The following is a 19,520-nucleotide window of genomic DNA, read 5'->3' as shown; positions in this document are numbered from 1 at the left end:
CTAGTAAAATTTCAAGTTCAAACAAGAAAAAAAATGCCAAAAGAGAGATCCCCAACGAATAAGAAGAAGGAAACTGCCACCACAACTTCTTCTTCTGACTCAACCAACAAGAAAGTTCATGAATCAAAAACAAACATCAAGCCTGCAGTAAAGATCAAAATGAAATTTCCGTGTACTCATGCTTTTGAATGTACTTCGGGAGAAATATTGTGGGGACAAGTGCAGTGTATGATCAGAGGAAGCAAAACAAAGGCTCATGATGGTGTGAATGGGCCAACCAATTCCGGATTCAGTGGGACCATTTTACAAAGTGAATTTTGTTATCGAGCTGCAGCTCGCAAGGGCAAATGGGTTGTTGAGAGATTTGTAAATCCAGAGGAGAATTGGGTGGGTGGATTTATTATTCATCATGAAGACATTTCTGGTAAGGAATTGCTCGAGAGATGTGCTACTGTTGGTATCTCACTTGCACAGAGCCATGAGGACAAGCAAATCGTCTATGTCAATCGATATGATTGGTCGTGGCACTCTGGATCTAGCTCTGAAGTTCAGAAGGAGCTCAAATTGTATAAATCCAAGTCCAAGAAGAAGAAAAAGGATGAAGACGAAGATTATCGTGGAAGTGACGAAGAGTTTGGCTCTGACTGTGATGATGACGATAACAAGTTAGGGGGTAACTTACAACTGATTGACGCCAGCGAGTATGACTCCGTGATGAAATTGTTAAGCTCAAAGCACCCCGAGGAATGTGTACAATACCGAGCTCCCAATGGTACGCTGTGTGGAATTCATGTGTGTGACGATAACACTGAATATGAACTTGGATGGCTTATTTTCAGTGGTAAGAAACATACAGATTTCCCAGAGAGTGATGAATTGGTTGGATTTATCTATGATAGCAGCTATTGTGCTTTGGAAGGTGACTTTGAGGTCGAATAATTTATTAAGAGAGAGGAAATAATCGAGATATTAAGATTTCTTTTCTGCATTCCTAGAAAAATGTAGACAGAATAAATAAGCGTTGACTCGAGTACGATTCGAGAATTAGCATGCGAATTCTTCAACCATGACTTCAGTGCTGCCATCTTGTATGTAAGCAATATAATTCATGGAAGGGTGCAGTTGTATTTGTGTCACTTGGCTAACTTCTTTCTTCATGAGAGGGGTGCCATCGATCAAGTTAATCACATAGAGCATGTAGCTTCGTTTTTCTTCATTTCTTGTGCAGCAAGCCATCACTGGAGGCAAAAACAGATTATAGCCATGCGATGATGATGAAGATCTTGCAAAAGTGTTGGGATTAGTGCCAACTTGAGCTCTCACTGAAACGCACACCACCAATGAATTCATATCTGAGAAAGTGTGTGCACATATTAATTCAGGAAATTCAAAAATGGAAACAACTGAGTCCTCAGACCCAACCACCAGATACCTCTCATCACTCGAAATATCCATGCTTGTCAAAGCTCCCTTACTCACTAAAAATTGAGATGAGTCTGTTGTCAGGAAATTATTCAAGGATGATGTGGTTGTTGACTGAATTTCAAAATCTGATGAAGTATCCATTGCATTACTTTTTCCATCCAATGATTTCTGAGACAGCAGTGGTGCAGATGAGGGTTGTGTTGAAACGGAGGGTGAATTAATTTTTGAAGTCACAAATGCAGAAATTTTTTCCTTTTCATCATTCACACAAAATATTTTTCCAATTCCTGTTGCAATATACAATGTATTTCCTTTTTTATCCCATTTAATATCTGTAATGTCATAAGGGAATACTCCTCGATCTTTAATCACTAAACTAGATGATGTTGTAATTTCTCCAATATTTGTTGCATGAGTTTGTTTGATGGTATAAATGTAAATTGAATTCTTATTGTCAACAACGACCATTTTCAATCCATTACAACACCAATCAAGATGTTTTAAAGGAGTGTCACCAACCATGAGATGTACAATAGACTCTCCTCCATTATAACTTGTAATTTTTGTGTCAAAGATTCGAATATAACCTTTTGAAGTGATACTGAGTTCTTTCATTCAATTATTAAAAACTAACCTTTTGAAGTGATACAAGCTAATTGATGACTACAACAGGGATTGAATTTAATTTTTGTAACATCACCACGATTTGATCCTTTGATGTCAATTTCTCGTGATGATGAGGATGATGGTGTTGAGGAAGGTTGCTGCTATTTCGAGACAATCAATCATGACATAATTTTGTTATGATGTGAAGGATGTGAATGATGTGATCGGAGCAAAGACATAATATTAGGCATCCATAAAATTAATCCATTCAAATTTACGTATCATCATCCGTAGTGAATATTGAATCATTAATATATTTTGTTATTAATTTAAAAATAAATTAATAAAACACATGATCACCACACATACTCTCGGATTATTGGAAGCTGATACTTGAACAGAGGACTCCGATTCAGCAACGTGAAAATCATTAAATATTTTCAAATTTCCTTCCACCGTTCCACACGCTAACTTTCCTTTAGGATTGAACGCGAGAGCTCGCACAGGTTTACGTCCTTTCAGGATTTGGATTCCAGGCATTTTTTTGCATTATTTCATTCACATTAAAATAATTTATTTGAATGAATCAGACAAAGATGATGCTCATGACTGACATTGAATAAGGTTGAGAGAATGACTGACTGATAAATGGTTGACCATGAATAGGTCATGATGTTGTTGCCATTGAGAAAAATAATTTGGATACATGCATCCAATCCATTCAGATTTTAGAGCGGAAACAATAATAAACCATTTACCAATCTATTCATTGGATGGTGATGCTGGTAGATTAGTGTCAACAATGCTTTCTTGTGCTCCAATGTTGGCGGAGGAGGCAGAAACGTCGTCATCTTGCATTGTATTATCAATGTTCGTTGAGGTTGCTCCGCCATTCAAATCTGTTGTTAAACTTGTTGTGTTAGTAACTTGTTTTCGTTTCTTTCTTGCAGCGATTCCCTCTTCAGTTGTGGGTGTTTTGGAAAATTGATAATTTCTGTTAGCAAGACATAAATGTTGAGGAGGTAATAATACACGTGGTTTCTTAGGGAGTAGAATTGGCTGAGAATTCTTTTGATTTGCAACTTCGAGAAGGAACTATTGGGAATCATGGAATAATTATTGGTAAAATCAAATTCGACACCAGCGAGAGTTGAAAATCACATTAATCGTAACAATAACAACAATATTGGTATCCGTCATAAAATTAAGTAATCGTAGTCGTTCCGAAAAGAACATTTCGCGCAACCACCATTCGCATATAATTCAACTCATTCCCGTGTTTAATAATAACTTACTTCTACTGGTGGTGGCTCCGTGTATGAATGATTGACTCTTGATTGAATCGCCAATCGAATATCTTCCAAATCAAGATCACTTCTTCCTGCGTGATCCATATACACAAATGAATCCTCAATAACTTCATAAACATATCTATATACTAATTCCAACAATTGTTCGGTAACTCTAGGTTCAAATTCTTTAACTCCCATACTTTGCAAAATCTTTTCAATGATGATGGCATCTTTTGGTACATTTTGAATATCTTTCTCATTCACCATGGTGTTGGATGAAAAGAATGTACCACCACCACCACCACCCGATGAAGAGGATGGATTGGTGGTGTTGCTCGTTGGAAGCGAGCCTTGAACATTTGATGATGTGTTTTGCATTTTTTTATTTGATGATGAAATTCTCACAAGATCCATCGATCGGAGAAGGTTCCAATTGCCCAGACTACGAAACAGTGGTCGTGTCGAACTCTATCACCAACACGAATGACCAAGATTAGATTAGTTTGATTCTTTTGTGAACATTGGATCTTGTCCCTCATTAACAAACCAACAACAACATTGTAACATTTCCTCCTCAGACACTCTATCGACACTTGTCTACCCCTGTTAAATATTCATCCCCTGTAGTGATGCATTTAGGCACATCAAAGAACTAATATGATAGGGAGTCAAGCTAAGATCTGGCAGAGGGGCTCGAGAGCAACAATTAATATCAAACAAGTGTCTTATTCTCAACCGTTACGATAAACAAGCAAATGATAAGTATTCGAACGCAATTTATTTTCTGAACGCAATCAAAGTTGATTATCGTTCCTTAACGGACAAGTATCATGGTTTGGCGTGGGATACCCAAATAAATCCATAGGCTCAATGCGCGATTAAGGGTGTATAATTTATGAAATAGTACAAAAATGACATTGCCGAAACCACGAGGCGCCATGACGACTCGACAATAGCTGCTGTACTACTACTCTTGGAAATGAGCTCAGACCGCTTTCTCATCTCCAAACTTTAAAAATCGAATTCGATGACACCTAGACCAGCTCACCAGCTTGGCTCAACCCTGGTTTGTTGGGGTTTTCTGAGTGGACTTTGTCTTCTCTTTCTTGCAATGCCATTAGTACATGCTCTTTCTGAATGGTATATGGAAACATTAGTTGGAAGTGTAAGTTCAAATGGACTCTCACGACTTTAAGCTTTATTAATGAATTTATATTCATTGAACAACGTTTAAGGGAGTGGATGGATTTTGGAAAGGAGGAGATAACATTCCAACTGAACTAGCAGGTATGAGAGGAGGAGATGGCTTGTTGTTGGATCCAAGCGGAACGCAACTGTATTTCAATGACTTTAACCGAATCAGAAAGGTAGATCTCATCAACAACCGTGTTTCGACTCTTTATGGTACTGGACAACCAAGTTCGGTTTCTTACCAGACCTCTTAATTGTAAGTGTCAGCAATACATTTAAATTCCTTACCCTTTATGGATCAGGATAACCAAGGAAACATTTTAGTTGTAGATTCCACTCAAAGGGTACGAAAAATCAACAAGAGTAATGGAATGTACACCACAGTGAACACTTTGATTGGAACAGGTGGAGTAGGAAATCTGGATTCGCCTGCAAAACACTTTTTAACAAGTAACGGAGATTTGTTCGTCACCCAGTAAGTAATCCTCAAAGATTCATTGCACATGAAAATGAATGACATGATTTCAACTGTAGGAGAGGTTATATTTCAAAATACTCAGCAGGCACATTTTCCGATGTATTAGGTACAGGCTCCAATTCTATCACAGGTAAGTTATTTATTGCATCGCAAAGAAAGAATGAAGTCATGCTGCCCCACTATTGAAGAGGATGGTCCTGTTTCATCTGGTTCGTCAGTTAGCCTGTCTATGTATCCCAGAGGACTTGCCGTCGACAGTAATGGCACCATTTATTTCTCAGAGGCATTTCAATCCAAGATTAGAAAGTTCAATCGAACGTATCTAAGCTCTATCATCGATTCATCCAAGCTCTATGTTAACGATCACCCCGCAAAACAATCTTTTGTTAGTGGTATTTATGGACAGACGATGGACAGTGATGGCAATTTTTAATACAGTGAATCTGATTCATATTGTGTCAAGTTTTACAATATGACAAGTCAAACTATTAGAACTGTTGCAGGTAAGTGGTTGGTGAATGAACACTTTTCAAGTTTTGATCGTTTGTAAAGGCCAATGCAATGTGGCATCCTAGCCAGCACCTGATGTGGGTTTAAATGGACCAGCAACACTTGCAAGGTAAGAATTTGTATTGTTCTTCGAAAAAGCAGCATATATCTCAATCGAAAAAGATTTATTTAACTTGATTTCAAACGTTGCCTTGGATGAGAATGGAAACCTTTATATTGCAGAAGGAGGAGCGAACAAGATTAAGAAGGTATCCAAAAGCACTGGAATTATTTCTTTGGTAGCTAGTGATATGTCATATTCCGACTGCCCAGATGGAACGGATCCCTTGGTTTGTGGCGTCATGGTACCTCGTGCGGTTGCTTTCTATAACGGTGAGATGTACTATTCCACAGGCGGTAGGCTTATAAGAAAGATCTCCAAAGTTGATGGAAAGGTTTATACTGTTGTAGGAGGAGGATCATCAACGAGTGATAACATTCCTGGTACAATGGCATCGGGAAGTTATTTCTAATGTCAAGTTATTGATTGGTCGATTCATCCTATGGAAAGATTGGAGTTGTTGGTAAGTGTTTTTCAAACAAAACAGTGAGAGATTAACATCCAATGAAGGAACCTCGCTAGCGATTACCTCCAACGGCTTAATGTATTTTGTTGACAACAATCTCAACAAAGTTAGAGTGTACAACATTCAAACTCAGAACATTACAACCGTTGCGCCTGGAATATCGGTATGTGATTGAAATGATTTTTCACTTTGATCGTATTCATAATGTGAATGGCAGTATTCTGCGTCAGGATGGGCAGCACCCATCGGCAATGAAGTGTATTTTGGAAATCAGGATGCTTATATCAAAAAGATTGGGGCCGATGGAGCTGTCTATGATGTGGCAGGATCATATGGCACAAGTAAGTATTCGTTGGTTTATAAACAACTGAGAATGAATCAATGATTGAGTGTAATAAAAGATACGGAAAATGCAAAAGCAACAGAGACACCACTAAGGTCTGTGAAAGGCATTGCATGGTCTTCCCAAAGAAATGAATTTATAACTTTTGAAGGCTATAGAATTCGAAGAATGTATTCCGTGTGTGCTTCTGGATGGATTGGACCTGATTGTGGTATTCCTCTTTGTTGGAACAAGACATCAGTGCAAGGATTCGGTGATTACGGTCGAGCTTGTTTCGGTCGTGGTAATTGCACCTCTCCCAACACTTGCTCATGCAATCAAGGTTTTTTAGGCCAAGAATGTGAATCCTTTTCATGTTTTGGAATACACTACTTGGACCCTTTTGTTTGTAGAGGTCATGGAAGTTGCGTAGATGTCAATAATTGTACCTGTTTACCAAATTACACAATTTTTGTACCACCTCCACCTCCTCCATCCAACAACACGTCTATTCAATGCTTTGGTTTGAATGCAACAGATAGTCTAGTTTGTAATGGGCATGGAAGCTGCTCTAGTACTGACAATTGTACTTGCTATTCCAATTACTCTGGTGCTAATTGTTCCATTCTTGTCACGGACTGTATTAATTGTGGTAACTCTTCCAACAACGACACCAACACAAACAATAACACTGGACTCATTCAATGCTTTGGATTGATTGCATCGGATGCTCGGGTGTGCAATGGACATGGAAATTGTTCAGGAACTAATAACTGTACCTGCGATAGTCATTACTCTGGTGTAAACTGTTCTGTCACCACTTGTTTTGGAGTCTTCAGTAATAGCAGTAACGTGTGTTCAGGATCTGGAACATGCGCTGCTTTGAATCTGTGCAATTGCAGATCAAATTATTACGGAGACAATTGCGAGCACAACAGTATTCACTATGGAAACAACTCGACACAAATTTTGCCACCCAAAACAGAAACTTCCCTTACCTTTTTGTGGTTCATTTTACCATTGGGACTTTTGATTATTGGCGTTGTCATGGTTTGTTTTGTCGTTGTCTTTGTCATCAAGTTGAAATCCCGACGAGCAACCAAGAAGACACCAGTAGCGATCAAAGAGCAAGAATTGACCTCAGTGAACATTATGTCTGCATGATTGCAAATGTTGGATCACTTGTACAATAAATCAGGGATGAATAAAACTTCTATTCGATATTTGATTTTGTGCAAGGCTAAAGACATAAGCATCTTCTTATTCCATTGCTTTGATTCTTCACATGATGGTGAATATAGGTCAAGAACCAACATATTTTCATGTTTGCGTTTTTTGTTTTAAATTTAAGTTGCCATTTCCAAGTAAAACAACATACATCTATGTTTTCACGCTTCCTTTTAAGACTAAAGCCTTTGTTTAAGAGTTGCAACTCGTTCCTGTACCTCGTCTCTACTCATTTGTGTTGCATGAGTGGTATTGTAGACTGAAGAAGAACCTGAAATGGCTGTCTGTGAAATGAGTTTTAACAATAACTCACAGTCGTCGAGAGCATTTTGATAGTTTTTCGTGGTTTCATAAATTTTCTCACGTAAGGACAGGAAAGTGATGGTTTCTTTTGGTTTTAGCTTCATACCAGTATTCAATATTCCAATCGCCCATTCGTATTTGCCAAGACGCACCAAATAGTCACTAAATCGAACAAAGAGATTTTTCTTTTGGCATTCTAAACGCATGGCTTCAGAATAGTGAAACATGACCACGTCTTTAGCTTCGCATTGCATCTCGTCAAGACAAAACGCCATGAGATAATTTGAGTTGGCATCTTTGGCATCCACTTTCAATGCAGCATCTAGAATTGATTTTGCTCGTTCGTAATTCTTGTCTTCTTTCATAATAATATTTGATAATTTGTAATGTGAAATGCTATTGTTCAATGGATCAATTGTGAATGCACGTTCCCATAATGTTCTTGCCTTTGATTTTTCTTTTTTATGATGAAAGTAAATGTCTCCAAGAACGGCCAATGCATCGACACACGTAGAATCTAACTCGACAGTCTTTTCGTAATGTTGTAATGCTAAGTCAGGTTCTCCCATTGATAAATGATAATTTCCAAGCAAATGAGAAATTAATTGTCTTGTTCTTTTGTCCTCATTGCCAAGTTCCTCAATTTGTGAAATGAATAATCTTGCTTTTTCAAACTTTTCATCGCTCAAATAAATCCAAGCGAGTTCAGCAAGAGCATCAACTTTGTCTTGTTTTGAGACATTTAATTGAATCACTTTTTCCAATTTTTCGATCGCTTGTTCAATCTTTCCAAGTTTTTCCAAATTTCGCGCCATTTCCAAAAGCAATAAAGACACATTTGGCGAAGTTAATGATGATGAAGAAAAGGCATTTTCAGAATTTTCCATCCTTTTTGCACTTTCTTCAACCATTTGCATGGCCTTCTTGAATACCCTTTCAGCCTGTTCCCATTGATGATTCTCTCTCAAAAACACTCCCAACATCATCCATGTCTTGAATGAATAATCAAAATTCTCTTTCAATGCCTCTTCGGAAAGTGAGAGTTTCAATAAAGAATTTTCATCATCCTCCGAAACAACTCTGCTTCTCAATTTAGAGGATTCCAAACGATCCTCTTCCTGAAAGAACAATAATTTACTTTGTCCAGTCAGCCAATTCCACGTGAAGGAAATGCCCTGAAACAAGGCTTGCATTTTTTTTTCTTTTTTTTTAAAGATATAATTTCCGTGTCAACCTAACAACGCTTGATAAAAGAGTAACAAGGAAGAGCAACCAAATTGGCTAATCTTTTAGAAACTAAACTTGACATATTTCATCCTCTCAGAATTCTTGATCAAAGTATTTGTGCAAGGAGCCAAGTAACGAACTCGTTCGGAAGTATAATTTTCAACTCTAATCTTTGGGTCAAACAATTTAATTCGCCTTAATTTTTTTTTGGACTCGCGAGACCAAGTATTGGACAGAGAGACGGTCATGGCCTCTCTTACACCCCAAAAAATTTCAAGTAACACTTCCACACTTGTCGAAACCTGTTAGGATGAAGGGGCGGTTCATTGAGAACTAGTGAAAAGTGGTTGAAATTCATTTGAGCACATTCGATGATTAAAATACAACGAGTTTTATCATGAAAGGTTAAAGATCCATGGCTGGTTTTTGCTTGTCATCATCATCGTCATCTTTAGTCAGGGATGCAGAAGCTCCAGCTGTAGAGGATGCCCCTGTTGCCTTCTTCTTCTTTTGCTTTCTAGGTTCAATTTGAAGTGACAAGTTGAACAATTCGTCATCACTCAATTTAGAAATACCAAGCAATAATTCCTTCAATTCAGGATATTCCTCAAAGTTATATCTTGTGTTTTGATAGGTCTGAATATCACGAATTACCTTTGCAAACAATCTACATTTACCAAAATTGATCAATCCATTAATATATTTTGGAGCACCATCTTCGATAAATGTCAAATCGGTCAAGAAGAGTCCGTTGAATGGCACACAAGGAGGATTCACATTCTTGAGAACATTTCTCAAATTGGAAAAGTTGTTACCTTGACGTAAATATTCCAAGTCTTCTCTAATCTTTTTTGATTCTTCACTAATGGCATCCCACACTTTACTGAGACGGTGAACAGCGGATGAGTTCAAACCGCTCATGATACTGAAGACAGCGTTGAAGTTATTCAAACTCTTGCAGTGATTGGCCAATTCCAAAAATTTCTCAACAGTTTTCACTCGCTTCTCTAATTCAAGTTCTGGTCTCAACACTTCTGTTGCCACATAACCTGAAAGTAAGTTAAAGTATTGAATCATTTTAGAAATATTTGGAGCTTTGGTGACTCGATGTTCCTTGTTCCAAGCTTGGTTCAAACATTCTTTAGGTTCAATAGTTTTGAACATGGCATAGTCGATGAGACAGATTTGACGAGCAACTTCAAGCAATGGATAATCTAGAATATTATATTCCTTCTTCTTATTGAAAAGTCCCTTTTTCAATTTGAGAACTTCTGGGCATTTGACTTGAGTAATGACTTTTCCTGAATCGTTGTTTTTCACACGATCAATTGCTTTCTCCAATACTGATGCCAAAGCATTTTGGTTGGATTTCTTGACCATTTCAATGAATCGATTTAAAATTTGCATCATTTCATTGTCAAAGTCGAAAACGAAAAAGTTTTCAATCCAATATTTGATACAATTGATAATTCTCAATCTAATCTTATCCAGAACTTCACGTTTAAATGTAGCAAACTCTTCTGGAGGACAGTTTGGTGGATAGTTGAATCTCTCTTCCAACTTTTTGAAAATGGTTTCCTTATCTGTAAAGTTTCTAAATGTCAACATGAATGTATGCAAAAAGTGAATATCATAATTCACATGCGAGGTCAATTCTTCGATAAGCTTATTCAATGATGCATGCTCAATTTGTCCATCCACAATGACCATGTTTTCTGGTGGATCTTCCTGATAAATCAGTTGTGAAAGATCAATCGAGTAAAAGTCTTGTGGATTGAAGGTTTCCATTGGTTTGGTTTTTCTAGCAGATCCTTTAGAGATGGTTCCAGAACCAATGGTTGGTGTGGATGGATTGCTCTGGTTGAGATTGTTCAGCTTGCAGTCTGTTAAGTAAGTTGTGGTTGTAGTTGTGGTTGAAGTTGAGGAAAGAGTGGTGGGTGTCAAGGACGATTCGTCATTTCCATTTTTGGACCGAGCCACGTCCGAATTATTGTTATCAGAAGAATTGGAGAAATTATCATGGTCATTACATTTCGAAGAATGACGTCGTTCATTAGAGGATTGCAATAATGAAGAAGGAGGACACAAAGTTGATTTCGCAATGCCACGTCGCCGTCCAAAACGAACCGGTCGTTGAAGAATGGAGACGAGTGGTTGTGTTGAATTTGGGGAGGAGGTGGATGGAGAGGAGGAAGTAATAGGAGTAGTTGGAGTAGTTGTGGTGGTAAGAGATGATGATGGTTTGAGTTCATTCATTTTTCAGAAGGTGGAATCCAGTTGATGTTTTGATGTTGTCCACATTGGGGCATGAGATGATTGGACATGTCAAGTATCAGTTGGCCAAGAGAAACAATAAATGGAAAGAGTCAATCAAGATTCACAAAGATGGAAATTCAAATAGTACCATGGTGTGATGATGATGATGATGATCATTGTTATCATAAGGTTGAAAAAGAACATACAGAATGAGATCATGAAACTAGTCACCACAAGCAAACAATAATTGTAACTTACACATTCGAATAAACTTCTTACTTGTGGCAAGATCACTGGCAGCAGTATCTGTTTCAGAGTTACCACCACTATCACCATTGCAATTATTCAATTCAACAATCAAGGCATTCCATAATTGATTCACTGTTTCACTTTGACAAGACAAGTACAACTGATTCCATTTCTTATTCAACAAGGAAACTGTTCGAATGTGAGAGATTTCAGCCTTGTTTGATACAGATTTAATCCAATCCTTATGTGGAACGAGGAAACTCACAATGAGTTCAATAAGTTTTTCATGATCACTCAATGAAGATTTCACAAATGTTGTTGAAACAGCAGTCGAATTCTCTTGAGTTGTTTCCAATTGATTCTTTTTGAGAGATAGTCTATTAGAAGAATTGTTGTTGGTAGAAGAAGTGACAAGAGGAGAACTGCTTCGAGCATTTTCTGGAATGGGAGAGACCGAAGAGTTTCTCTTATCAGACAGACTAGTCTTATTCAATTCATTTCTCTTACCCATCAACAATGTTGGTGTAATTGTAAATTGTTGTGATGTATTCTTATTCAAATCTCCTGTGGAATTCGATGCCGAGAGATTGGGAGAAGAATTGCCACTATTATTGCTCATACGAGGAGTGGAAGCGTTTGAATTCGAACCAACACCACCACCATTGAGATTTTTCAAATTATTTCTCGAGTTGGGTGTGGAAGGATTTGACAATTTGTTCAACAAATGGCTACTATTCAATTGATACATTCTCTTATTCAATTCAAACATATTGAATGGAGTTTGAATGGTACCATAACATATTTGTGAATTCTCAGGAAGTGATCCTTCCAGAGTTGCAACAAGTCCACCACCCGAGAAGGAGTTGGAATGATGGAGTGAACCACCACCACCACCATTCACAGTGGTTGGTGAATAAGTTCCTCCTCCAAGACTCAAATCAGAGCTTGAATAGGTCATGGCTGTGGAGGTGGAATCTGTTTGTTGTTGTTGAGAGGACTCTCCTGGTGGTGAGGGACTGGATGATGACTTTTTATCACCCTTTTTAAAGAGAGAAGAAAGAGTGTTTTTCATGATGATGATGATGTAGTAGTAGTAGTAGTAGTAGTGTGAGGGTGTTATGAGGAGGAGGAGGAGGATGATGTGGATGATGTTGTCAGGTTGTCAGTGTGTGTGTTGAACGGGTGGACTTGAAAAAATTATTTTATAATCGAATGATGACGATGATGATTTGAGGAGGAGGACAATGAACGATCACCAATTTGTTGTTGGATTATTGGAACTCACACACGGAAACAATAACCGATTGATATTGGAGAGCGAGAAAAACCTGTGAGAGAGCGATCTGAGTTGTTGTTGTCACTGAAATTTGACAGAATGAGAGAAAACAACAACGAGCTGTCAGAATGGAAGAAGAGAGCGAGCGAGAGCGCGTCGACAATATATTTTGTTTGTCAATAGGTCTGTTCAATGGATAAAAGAGAAGTGGAGAAGAAGGCCACTGTTGTTGTGATTGTGTTGTTGTGGTTTGATGACGAACACCACACACTCGAGTGATGTTGACGTTTTTTTAAAATGTAATTGTCACCGCTCAAAGGACCTTGTATTGAAATTTAATAACACGCAAGATGTTTTTGGGAAAGCTTGTTCAAATGAGATGATAGGCGAAAATGGCGGGTTCTGGAATAAGGACATCTTGACAGAAACAGAAAGCTATCATCATGTGACCTTGTAATTGTGAAAGGGTTTTTGAGGGCTTTATGCCAAAGAATGGTGAACAGGTTGTGAAGCAGCAGAACTACAAAAGAGAGAGAGAGAATGGCCATTCATTCATTATTACCTCGTCACCACTCGACAAGTCGATTTAAGGCATCAAGATCAGAGCACACTAGTCACTCACACATGGTGTAGAACGTATGGTGTTGTTCACAGTTATAGTTATTATTGGATTCAAAAAGGAATCGAGTCGTCTCTAACTTGAAGTAGCTATTCGCAGCATTAATGCTCCAAATGTTCATTTCCTTTCTCCATAAATTTCGAAATGTGGCTAAGAGTGGTCGACAACAGAGTCTCAGTTCCAATGACCAACAACTTGTTTTTTGCCATTTTCGGGATTCATGCCCATCCCTCGGTTGTATAATTTTCACGAGTATTCAACTTGGAGTCACACCATGGTGTTCTCTCTCTTCACTTTTACCGAAATGTTCCATAATTGTGGTTGTTGCTTTCGTTACAGTGGTCGGAAGAGGTGAAATCCGATCTCTTCTCTGGACGAATGAGTTTCCCGCTTGACTTCAACCACATTCTTGAACCTCCATCACCTTATCCACATTTTCCAACGTTCTTCGTCATCACTGGATCACATGGAGCACAAACACACACACGTGTGGTGTGTCTTTCTCAATGGAATTGAATTGTCGGTTGATCATCACCATAGGATTCAAGTTGGATGGCATCAATCGTCTTGATCTCTGGGTTCCGATTTTGAAAATCAAAAAAAAACAACGGAACTTTGAACCCTCCATTGGTGTCCGGCTGGTCAAGGTTTTTCTTTTTCTTGCTTGTAACTCTTGCTCTCTCTCTCCATATTCTCACGAGAGAATATTCTCTCCATCCTCAATACTCAACGAATCATCTGTTGTTTGTTCGCCTTCTCTTCTTTTCCTTGTGTTTTCTATTTAAAGATTGTAAATAGCACTATTTGGATTCCGAAGATCCAATCTTCTATTATTATAATACCACAACCAACTCTCAAGCTTCCAATTCAGATTTTCCAAAACCTTTTCCTCTTGACCCTCACTGAGAAAAAAACTTCCTTTTGCCCGAAATCAATATTAATTGACCAATCCACACTAACCTTTTGCAAGAGCTGATTCATCATCAAGAAATCTTGCAAGAAACTCATTCTCACTCGAACACTCACTTCAATCCAATTCATCATTCACTTACTAGTCCGCACAAGAGTTTGCTCCCGCTCTCGTTCAACGTTGAAACTCCTTTCTTTTCGTTCAAAATTCGAAATTCACGTCAAACCACACATCAAAAAAAAATGAATTCTCAACTCACGTCCTTTCCCTTATCAAACAGCTCAAACACATCGACGAATGCAAAACCAATCATGACCACAGGTGGAGCTAATCTCTCATCAGCATCGTCATCGTCGTCTTCATACACCTCATCGAATCATGCATCACCTCCCTTGCTCATGCGTCAACAAGGTTCCTCTGCCTCCTCACCATCGCCAAATCCGATCTATTCTTCCCACCAACATCAACCACTGCTCCAGCATCACAATGAATATATGGGCCCATCAAAGCCATCACTTCACTTTGTGGGAGGTTATCAACAACGATATCCAGCTTACATGGATTGCAAGGAGGGATGGCGATTGAATGATCCAAAAACCAAACATCCACATTCCACCACTCACAATTGCAGTATCAAAGATCACATCATCATTCATGGAAATGACTTTGAGAATTGCAAATGCTTTTTGAAACTGCGAGACAATGAAGAAGGAAAAGTGGTTTCAGAGTCCTTCTTCTCATACGATCATCATAATCATAGATATTTTGTCGAATTTCCAGTAGTTTCAAAGATCAACAACATGAAAGGAAATACCAGCAGTAGAGTCGTGTACATTGACATCTATGACTCGAAGAACAAATTAATCTGTGTGTCAGATGCTTTCTGGGTTCGATCAAGAAGTCGAAGTCAAATGATGCTCGATTTGGCCAAACGAAAAAGAGAACAAACACATCAAGTGGCTGGACCCAACATTGTCATGCATCGACAAGCCAATGCCTTCTCCACTCCAACCTCGACCACTCCATACAGCAATACGAGTCCACGTTCGAATTCAACACTTGAAGAGGAAGATCGTGACTCTTTGACATCAGCAGAAAAACAACAAATAGGGTCTGCAATGATGATGGTTGACTTTTCCAACCAAAGTGATGGAAAAGGAACAACAGGAACCTCCAAAACTCCAGCATCCTCCATTTCATACACACTCATGGGAGAGGAAGGAATTGGAGGAGGTCACTCACCTTCCATGATGACAATGGTGCCTTACACTACTGGAGCAACCCCAAACAGCAGCAATGCTTCCTCTTATCCTTTGACTTCTCAAGCTTCTTATTCGCCACAAACGAGTTCTTCGCCACAAACGGATCCATTGTCGTCATTGGCCAATGTGGCTTCAAGCATTGCAGGAGCTGCACCCTTAACACCTACAGAACATCATGTTGTACCCAGTAGTAGTAGTAGTGCTACCAGCACTATGACAACCTCTCAAAAACAAATGCTTCCTAGTATTGATGCACTGACGTTGGGATCCGATGACGAAGCAAGTACGACGAATCCTCTCGTGGAGGATCACTCGTCATCTGCCATTCATTTGCCACATATTGACTCTTTCATTAAGAAGAGAAAGTTTGAAGATAGATATCGTTTAGAAGAAATATATCATCAGCTTGAAAGAAATAAGGAAGATATTTCAAAATTGAGTAGAATGATTGAAGATCAAAATAGAATCATTCAAGATTTAAGTATGAAAATAACAAATATGGAGGCTCAAAGTAAAAAACCAAAATTTAATTAAACACTGTTTCAAAGAAAGTGAAAATTACAGAAGCAATAAAAATGGCAATTCTTATGCAAACCTTAGTAAGAAGAATATGTTTATTCCAAGATCAAAGACCATATGGAGTTCAAAATCTACTGTCAGAGAGGTCATCTTCTTCTTCGATCACTTTCATTTTTGGATGCAGCATATTTGGTGATGGACAGTAATCATTGTCATCCTCCTGGGTTTCCAAAATTGGAGTGTGTTTTTGCATTGGTGTGGACGAGGACGATTGGCTTTCATTGGACCTGTTATTACTTGCAGATGGCAAACACTCATCAAAGTTAAGTCTTCTCGCAACATTGTAGCTAATGCGTTCTTGAGTTTTTACTCTCTTTTTCCGCACCAACGTTGGGCTTTCTAAATTGTCACAATTTCTGAAATCAATATGCTGCAACTTGTCACAAAATTTGAATACAGGATTATGCAAAAAGTGTGCTCCAGTAAATGAAATCTTCCTCAGAGATTGTGATTCAATATGAGGATTCACCAAATTGTCACACGTGTTGAGTGATAACTCGGTCAACGAAGGACAAGTCGTCACAATTCTGTTCAAATCCTCATCTGATATTTTAGTCCATCCCAAATTCATTTTCTTGAGTGATTGTTTGCTCAAATCCACAACTTTCACCGAGGAACAATTAAAGCATCCGTTAAGATCGAGTTCTTCCAAGTGATACGATGTAATTTTTGGATTGAAAATTGACTTGCATTTCTTTGCGGAAAGTTTGCTAATCGGAGGCGACGCCAATCCATTTTGATATTCCTCGATGGGTATTCCTCTGTTGTTACCAAAATTGAAAATTCTTTCGAGAGCCTTGTCGTTAATTCTTGTATTGTTCACACTGAGATTTCGAAGAGATGGACAGTGACCGGATGGAATGGTGACATCTTCCAAGTCGATACAAAGATCGAAAATCATTGTGTGAAGGGATTTACAAACTCCAAAGGTTGGTTTTTTGAGTTGTTTACATCCTTCCAATGTCAAAACTTGAAGACGATCCAATCGCTGTTCATGAGTCAATGCCTTAAAACTGTTGTCGTTGAATTTAGTGTGGCTGAGATCTAGTTCCTTAAGAACAGGAAATACAGTACACACTTGTTTGATGGGGAGGTGAAATTTGGAAAAATTCTTACATCGTTGGAGTGACAACGATTCAAGTTTGCTCATTCTTTTTCCCATACACAAATTGGAGAAGTCATTCAAACCAAATATTGAAATAGTTTCTAATGAGCTTGCATTTCTCTCGATGAGATCGGACAAAAATCGATCTTGCACACATGGAGTACTTGTAATGGTTAAATGTTTCAGTAAGTGACAATCAATTTTGATGCCTCCAGAATATTCTTGAATATTACGGCAGTCACGGATCTCCAACTTTCTCAAATGACTACAAACTTCCATTGGGAAGGTGATGTGAATGAATTTTAGTTCGTTACAGTGAATGAGAGACAACGATTCAAGATGGGAAAATTTGTTGAGGATCAATGAAAGAACTTCACCAGTGAGAGCTTTTGAAAATTCAATGCTTAAATGAGTCAATTTGGAAAATGGTTCAAGAATGCGAACGAGAGGGTTCTCGTTAAGAAGTTGTTCGTTCTTGTAGACATCTGACAAGCTTGTTAAATTACTAGAGGACGATGAACACATGTCGTGTCTTGATTGTTTCATTCTTCTCAAACTCGACACTCTGGAAGCATACGATAGAGATTTTGCTTGGGAATTAGAGGTCACAGAGGTTGACGGAGAAGGACTGACATCTGGCATCATCAGCCACTTGTCATCGTCCGAGTAAGCATTTCTCGCCGTCAGTTGTTGAGCCGTGGTTGATTCCTTGGTTGCCTCAATTCCAATTAATTTCAATGAGGTAATCGATTGATAAACACATGAATAAAGAGACTTGCAAATGAAAACGTGTTGTGTCAACTTTTCATGCGTGCTTAAAAAGGAAAATATTTCAGTCCAAACATCCTTAGGTAACGCAAATAAGAGATTAATTCGAGAATTCTCTTCTTCATGACCATATTCTACTTCATCTTGTTGCAATGTGACATGAGGTGTCGACCACTTGTTAGACCTTTTGTGAGGAATGCTTTTAATCAATGACGACGACGATGAGGAGGAGAAGGAGGAGAAGGAAGAATTTGAAGAACTCCACTCGTGAGAATCTTCTTCATCGAATTCAAATAATTTAAACATGTTGTGTGAGAGTATAAACCTATCTATAGGCAGTAGAATAGGATTTGTTATCCAGCTATTCAATAGTCAATACACAGAATGTGAATTGGTAAAACGTATACAAAGTTTGAGCGTGAAGTCTCTATTGTGGAGAAAGTCAAGAGAACGAAGGCTTAAGTCACAAAGGCTTTTGAACGAGAGTGATTAAAGAGTGTTGATGTGTTGTTGTTTTTTTTAAGAGAGTGAATGAATCGGTGAGTGACTAGAGAATACAAGAAGGGCTTTCTGTTGTTGTACAAGAAAGTATAGTTGTGTCAATATATATCAATACAAAGAAGAAGAAGGTTGTTGTACTACAATTGGCGGTAAAAAAATTTAGGGTGTGAAATATGAGGGTTGATTTTGAAAGGATGTGAAAATTGATCAATATGATGATGATTAGGAATCTCTGAGGAGGACTGAGGTGTGATGAGGTGTGGTTTTGTGAATGATTCACTGTGTAATGTTGTAAATATATTTGTAATATATATATTCATCCACAATCGAGATGCCGAAAAGTCAAGCGAGGTGATCTGTGATGCAATTTGCGTGAGGTGTGTGATATTTATACAAGAAGGAGGTAGATATTTACAAAGGGTGGATTGTAATAATGATAATGATCAAGAGGTGTCAGCAGCTGCCACAAGTCACACTCCCTAACTGATTTAACGGTTTTTTTTTAAATGCTAAGGTGCAAAAGAACGCCCTTTTGCGTCACAATTTTTCAAAAAGGAAAAACCGTTACGAAATTGAGCACGTGTGAGGATAAACTGTCACCAATGCTTCCTTCGTGCAACTCTCACATCTGCTTCAACAATAATAACCTTCTTCTGAATCAATCTCTTTTAGAAACATGTTCAATTATCATGTGTGGACAGATCCACTTGAAGATTGTTCAAGAAAAAAAACGCGAAAATCCATTTCATTCATCATCCTCTGATTCTCTCGGAGAATTTCGACAGGCTTTCAAAAATTCCATTGTCCCTCATCTCATCCTCTTAATCATTCTCATCAACCATTATTAT

The 19,520-nt window shown here is 38.2% G+C and overlaps 10 protein-coding genes across 10 annotated transcripts; 4 read left to right on the top strand and 6 right to left on the bottom strand.

Moving 5' to 3' along the window:
* Nucleotides 1-33: 33 nt before the first annotated feature.
* FDP41_001946 (uncharacterized protein) lies at nt 34-939 on the top strand (the record flags this gene model as incomplete). Its single annotated transcript, XM_044705086.1, has 1 exon — nt 34-939. The coding sequence occupies one exon, from the start codon at nt 34-36 to the stop codon at nt 937-939; it is 906 nt and encodes a 301-aa protein (XP_044563589.1).
* Nucleotides 940-1,044: 105 nt separating this feature from the next.
* On the bottom strand, nt 1,045-2,571 carry FDP41_001945 (uncharacterized protein; the record flags this gene model as incomplete). The annotated part of the gene is made up of 3 exons (XM_044705085.1): nt 1,045-2,012; nt 2,060-2,192; nt 2,401-2,571. 3 exons carry the CDS (start codon nt 2,569-2,571, stop codon nt 1,045-1,047), a joined length of 1,272 nt encoding a protein of 423 aa, XP_044563588.1.
* A 222-nt stretch (nt 2,572-2,793) lies between these two features.
* Nucleotides 2,794-3,701, bottom strand: FDP41_001944 (uncharacterized protein; the record flags this gene model as incomplete). The annotated part of the gene is made up of 2 exons (XM_044705084.1): nt 2,794-3,126; nt 3,327-3,701. 2 exons carry the CDS (start codon nt 3,699-3,701, stop codon nt 2,794-2,796), a joined length of 708 nt encoding a protein of 235 aa, XP_044563587.1.
* A 733-nt stretch (nt 3,702-4,434) lies between these two features.
* FDP41_001943 (uncharacterized protein) lies at nt 4,435-6,014 on the top strand (the record flags this gene model as incomplete). Its single annotated transcript, XM_044705083.1, has 6 exons — nt 4,435-4,488; nt 4,559-4,610; nt 4,691-4,770; nt 4,817-4,989; nt 5,049-5,122; nt 5,641-6,014. The coding sequence occupies 6 exons, from the start codon at nt 4,435-4,437 to the stop codon at nt 6,012-6,014; spliced, it is 807 nt and encodes a 268-aa protein (XP_044563586.1).
* Nucleotides 6,015-6,144: 130 nt separating this feature from the next.
* FDP41_001942 (uncharacterized protein) lies at nt 6,145-7,554 on the top strand (the record flags this gene model as incomplete). Its single annotated transcript, XM_044705082.1, has 3 exons — nt 6,145-6,231; nt 6,286-6,409; nt 6,470-7,554. 3 exons carry the CDS (start codon nt 6,145-6,147, stop codon nt 7,552-7,554), a joined length of 1,296 nt encoding a protein of 431 aa, XP_044563585.1.
* A 242-nt stretch (nt 7,555-7,796) lies between these two features.
* Nucleotides 7,797-9,113, bottom strand: FDP41_001941 (uncharacterized protein; the record flags this gene model as incomplete). The annotated part of the gene is made up of 1 exon (XM_044705081.1): nt 7,797-9,113. The coding sequence occupies one exon, from the start codon at nt 9,111-9,113 to the stop codon at nt 7,797-7,799; it is 1,317 nt and encodes a 438-aa protein (XP_044563584.1).
* A 439-nt stretch (nt 9,114-9,552) lies between these two features.
* FDP41_001940 (uncharacterized protein) lies at nt 9,553-11,403 on the bottom strand (the record flags this gene model as incomplete). Its single annotated transcript, XM_044705080.1, has 1 exon — nt 9,553-11,403. The coding sequence occupies one exon, from the start codon at nt 11,401-11,403 to the stop codon at nt 9,553-9,555; it is 1,851 nt and encodes a 616-aa protein (XP_044563583.1).
* Nucleotides 11,404-11,626: 223 nt separating this feature from the next.
* Nucleotides 11,627-12,724, bottom strand: FDP41_001939 (uncharacterized protein; the record flags this gene model as incomplete). The annotated part of the gene is made up of 1 exon (XM_044705078.1): nt 11,627-12,724. The coding sequence occupies one exon, from the start codon at nt 12,722-12,724 to the stop codon at nt 11,627-11,629; it is 1,098 nt and encodes a 365-aa protein (XP_044563582.1).
* A 1,975-nt stretch (nt 12,725-14,699) lies between these two features.
* Nucleotides 14,700-16,253, top strand: FDP41_001938 (uncharacterized protein; the record flags this gene model as incomplete). The annotated part of the gene is made up of 1 exon (XM_044705077.1): nt 14,700-16,253. One exon carries the CDS (start codon nt 14,700-14,702, stop codon nt 16,251-16,253), a length of 1,554 nt encoding a protein of 517 aa, XP_044563581.1.
* A 109-nt stretch (nt 16,254-16,362) lies between these two features.
* Nucleotides 16,363-18,477, bottom strand: FDP41_001937 (uncharacterized protein; the record flags this gene model as incomplete). The annotated part of the gene is made up of 1 exon (XM_044705076.1): nt 16,363-18,477. The coding sequence occupies one exon, from the start codon at nt 18,475-18,477 to the stop codon at nt 16,363-16,365; it is 2,115 nt and encodes a 704-aa protein (XP_044563580.1).
* Between the last annotated feature and the right edge of the window lie 1,043 nt (nt 18,478-19,520).

Source organism: Naegleria fowleri (genome assembly GCF_008403515.1).
Source record: "Naegleria fowleri strain ATCC 30894 chromosome Unknown tig28, whole genome shotgun sequence".
In the NCBI taxonomy this organism is placed as follows: domain Eukaryota; phylum Heterolobosea; class Eutetramitea; order Acrasida; family Naegleriidae; genus Naegleria; species Naegleria fowleri.
Note: the sequence above shows the minus strand (reverse complement) of the source record. Positions and strands in the feature narration are given on the sequence as shown.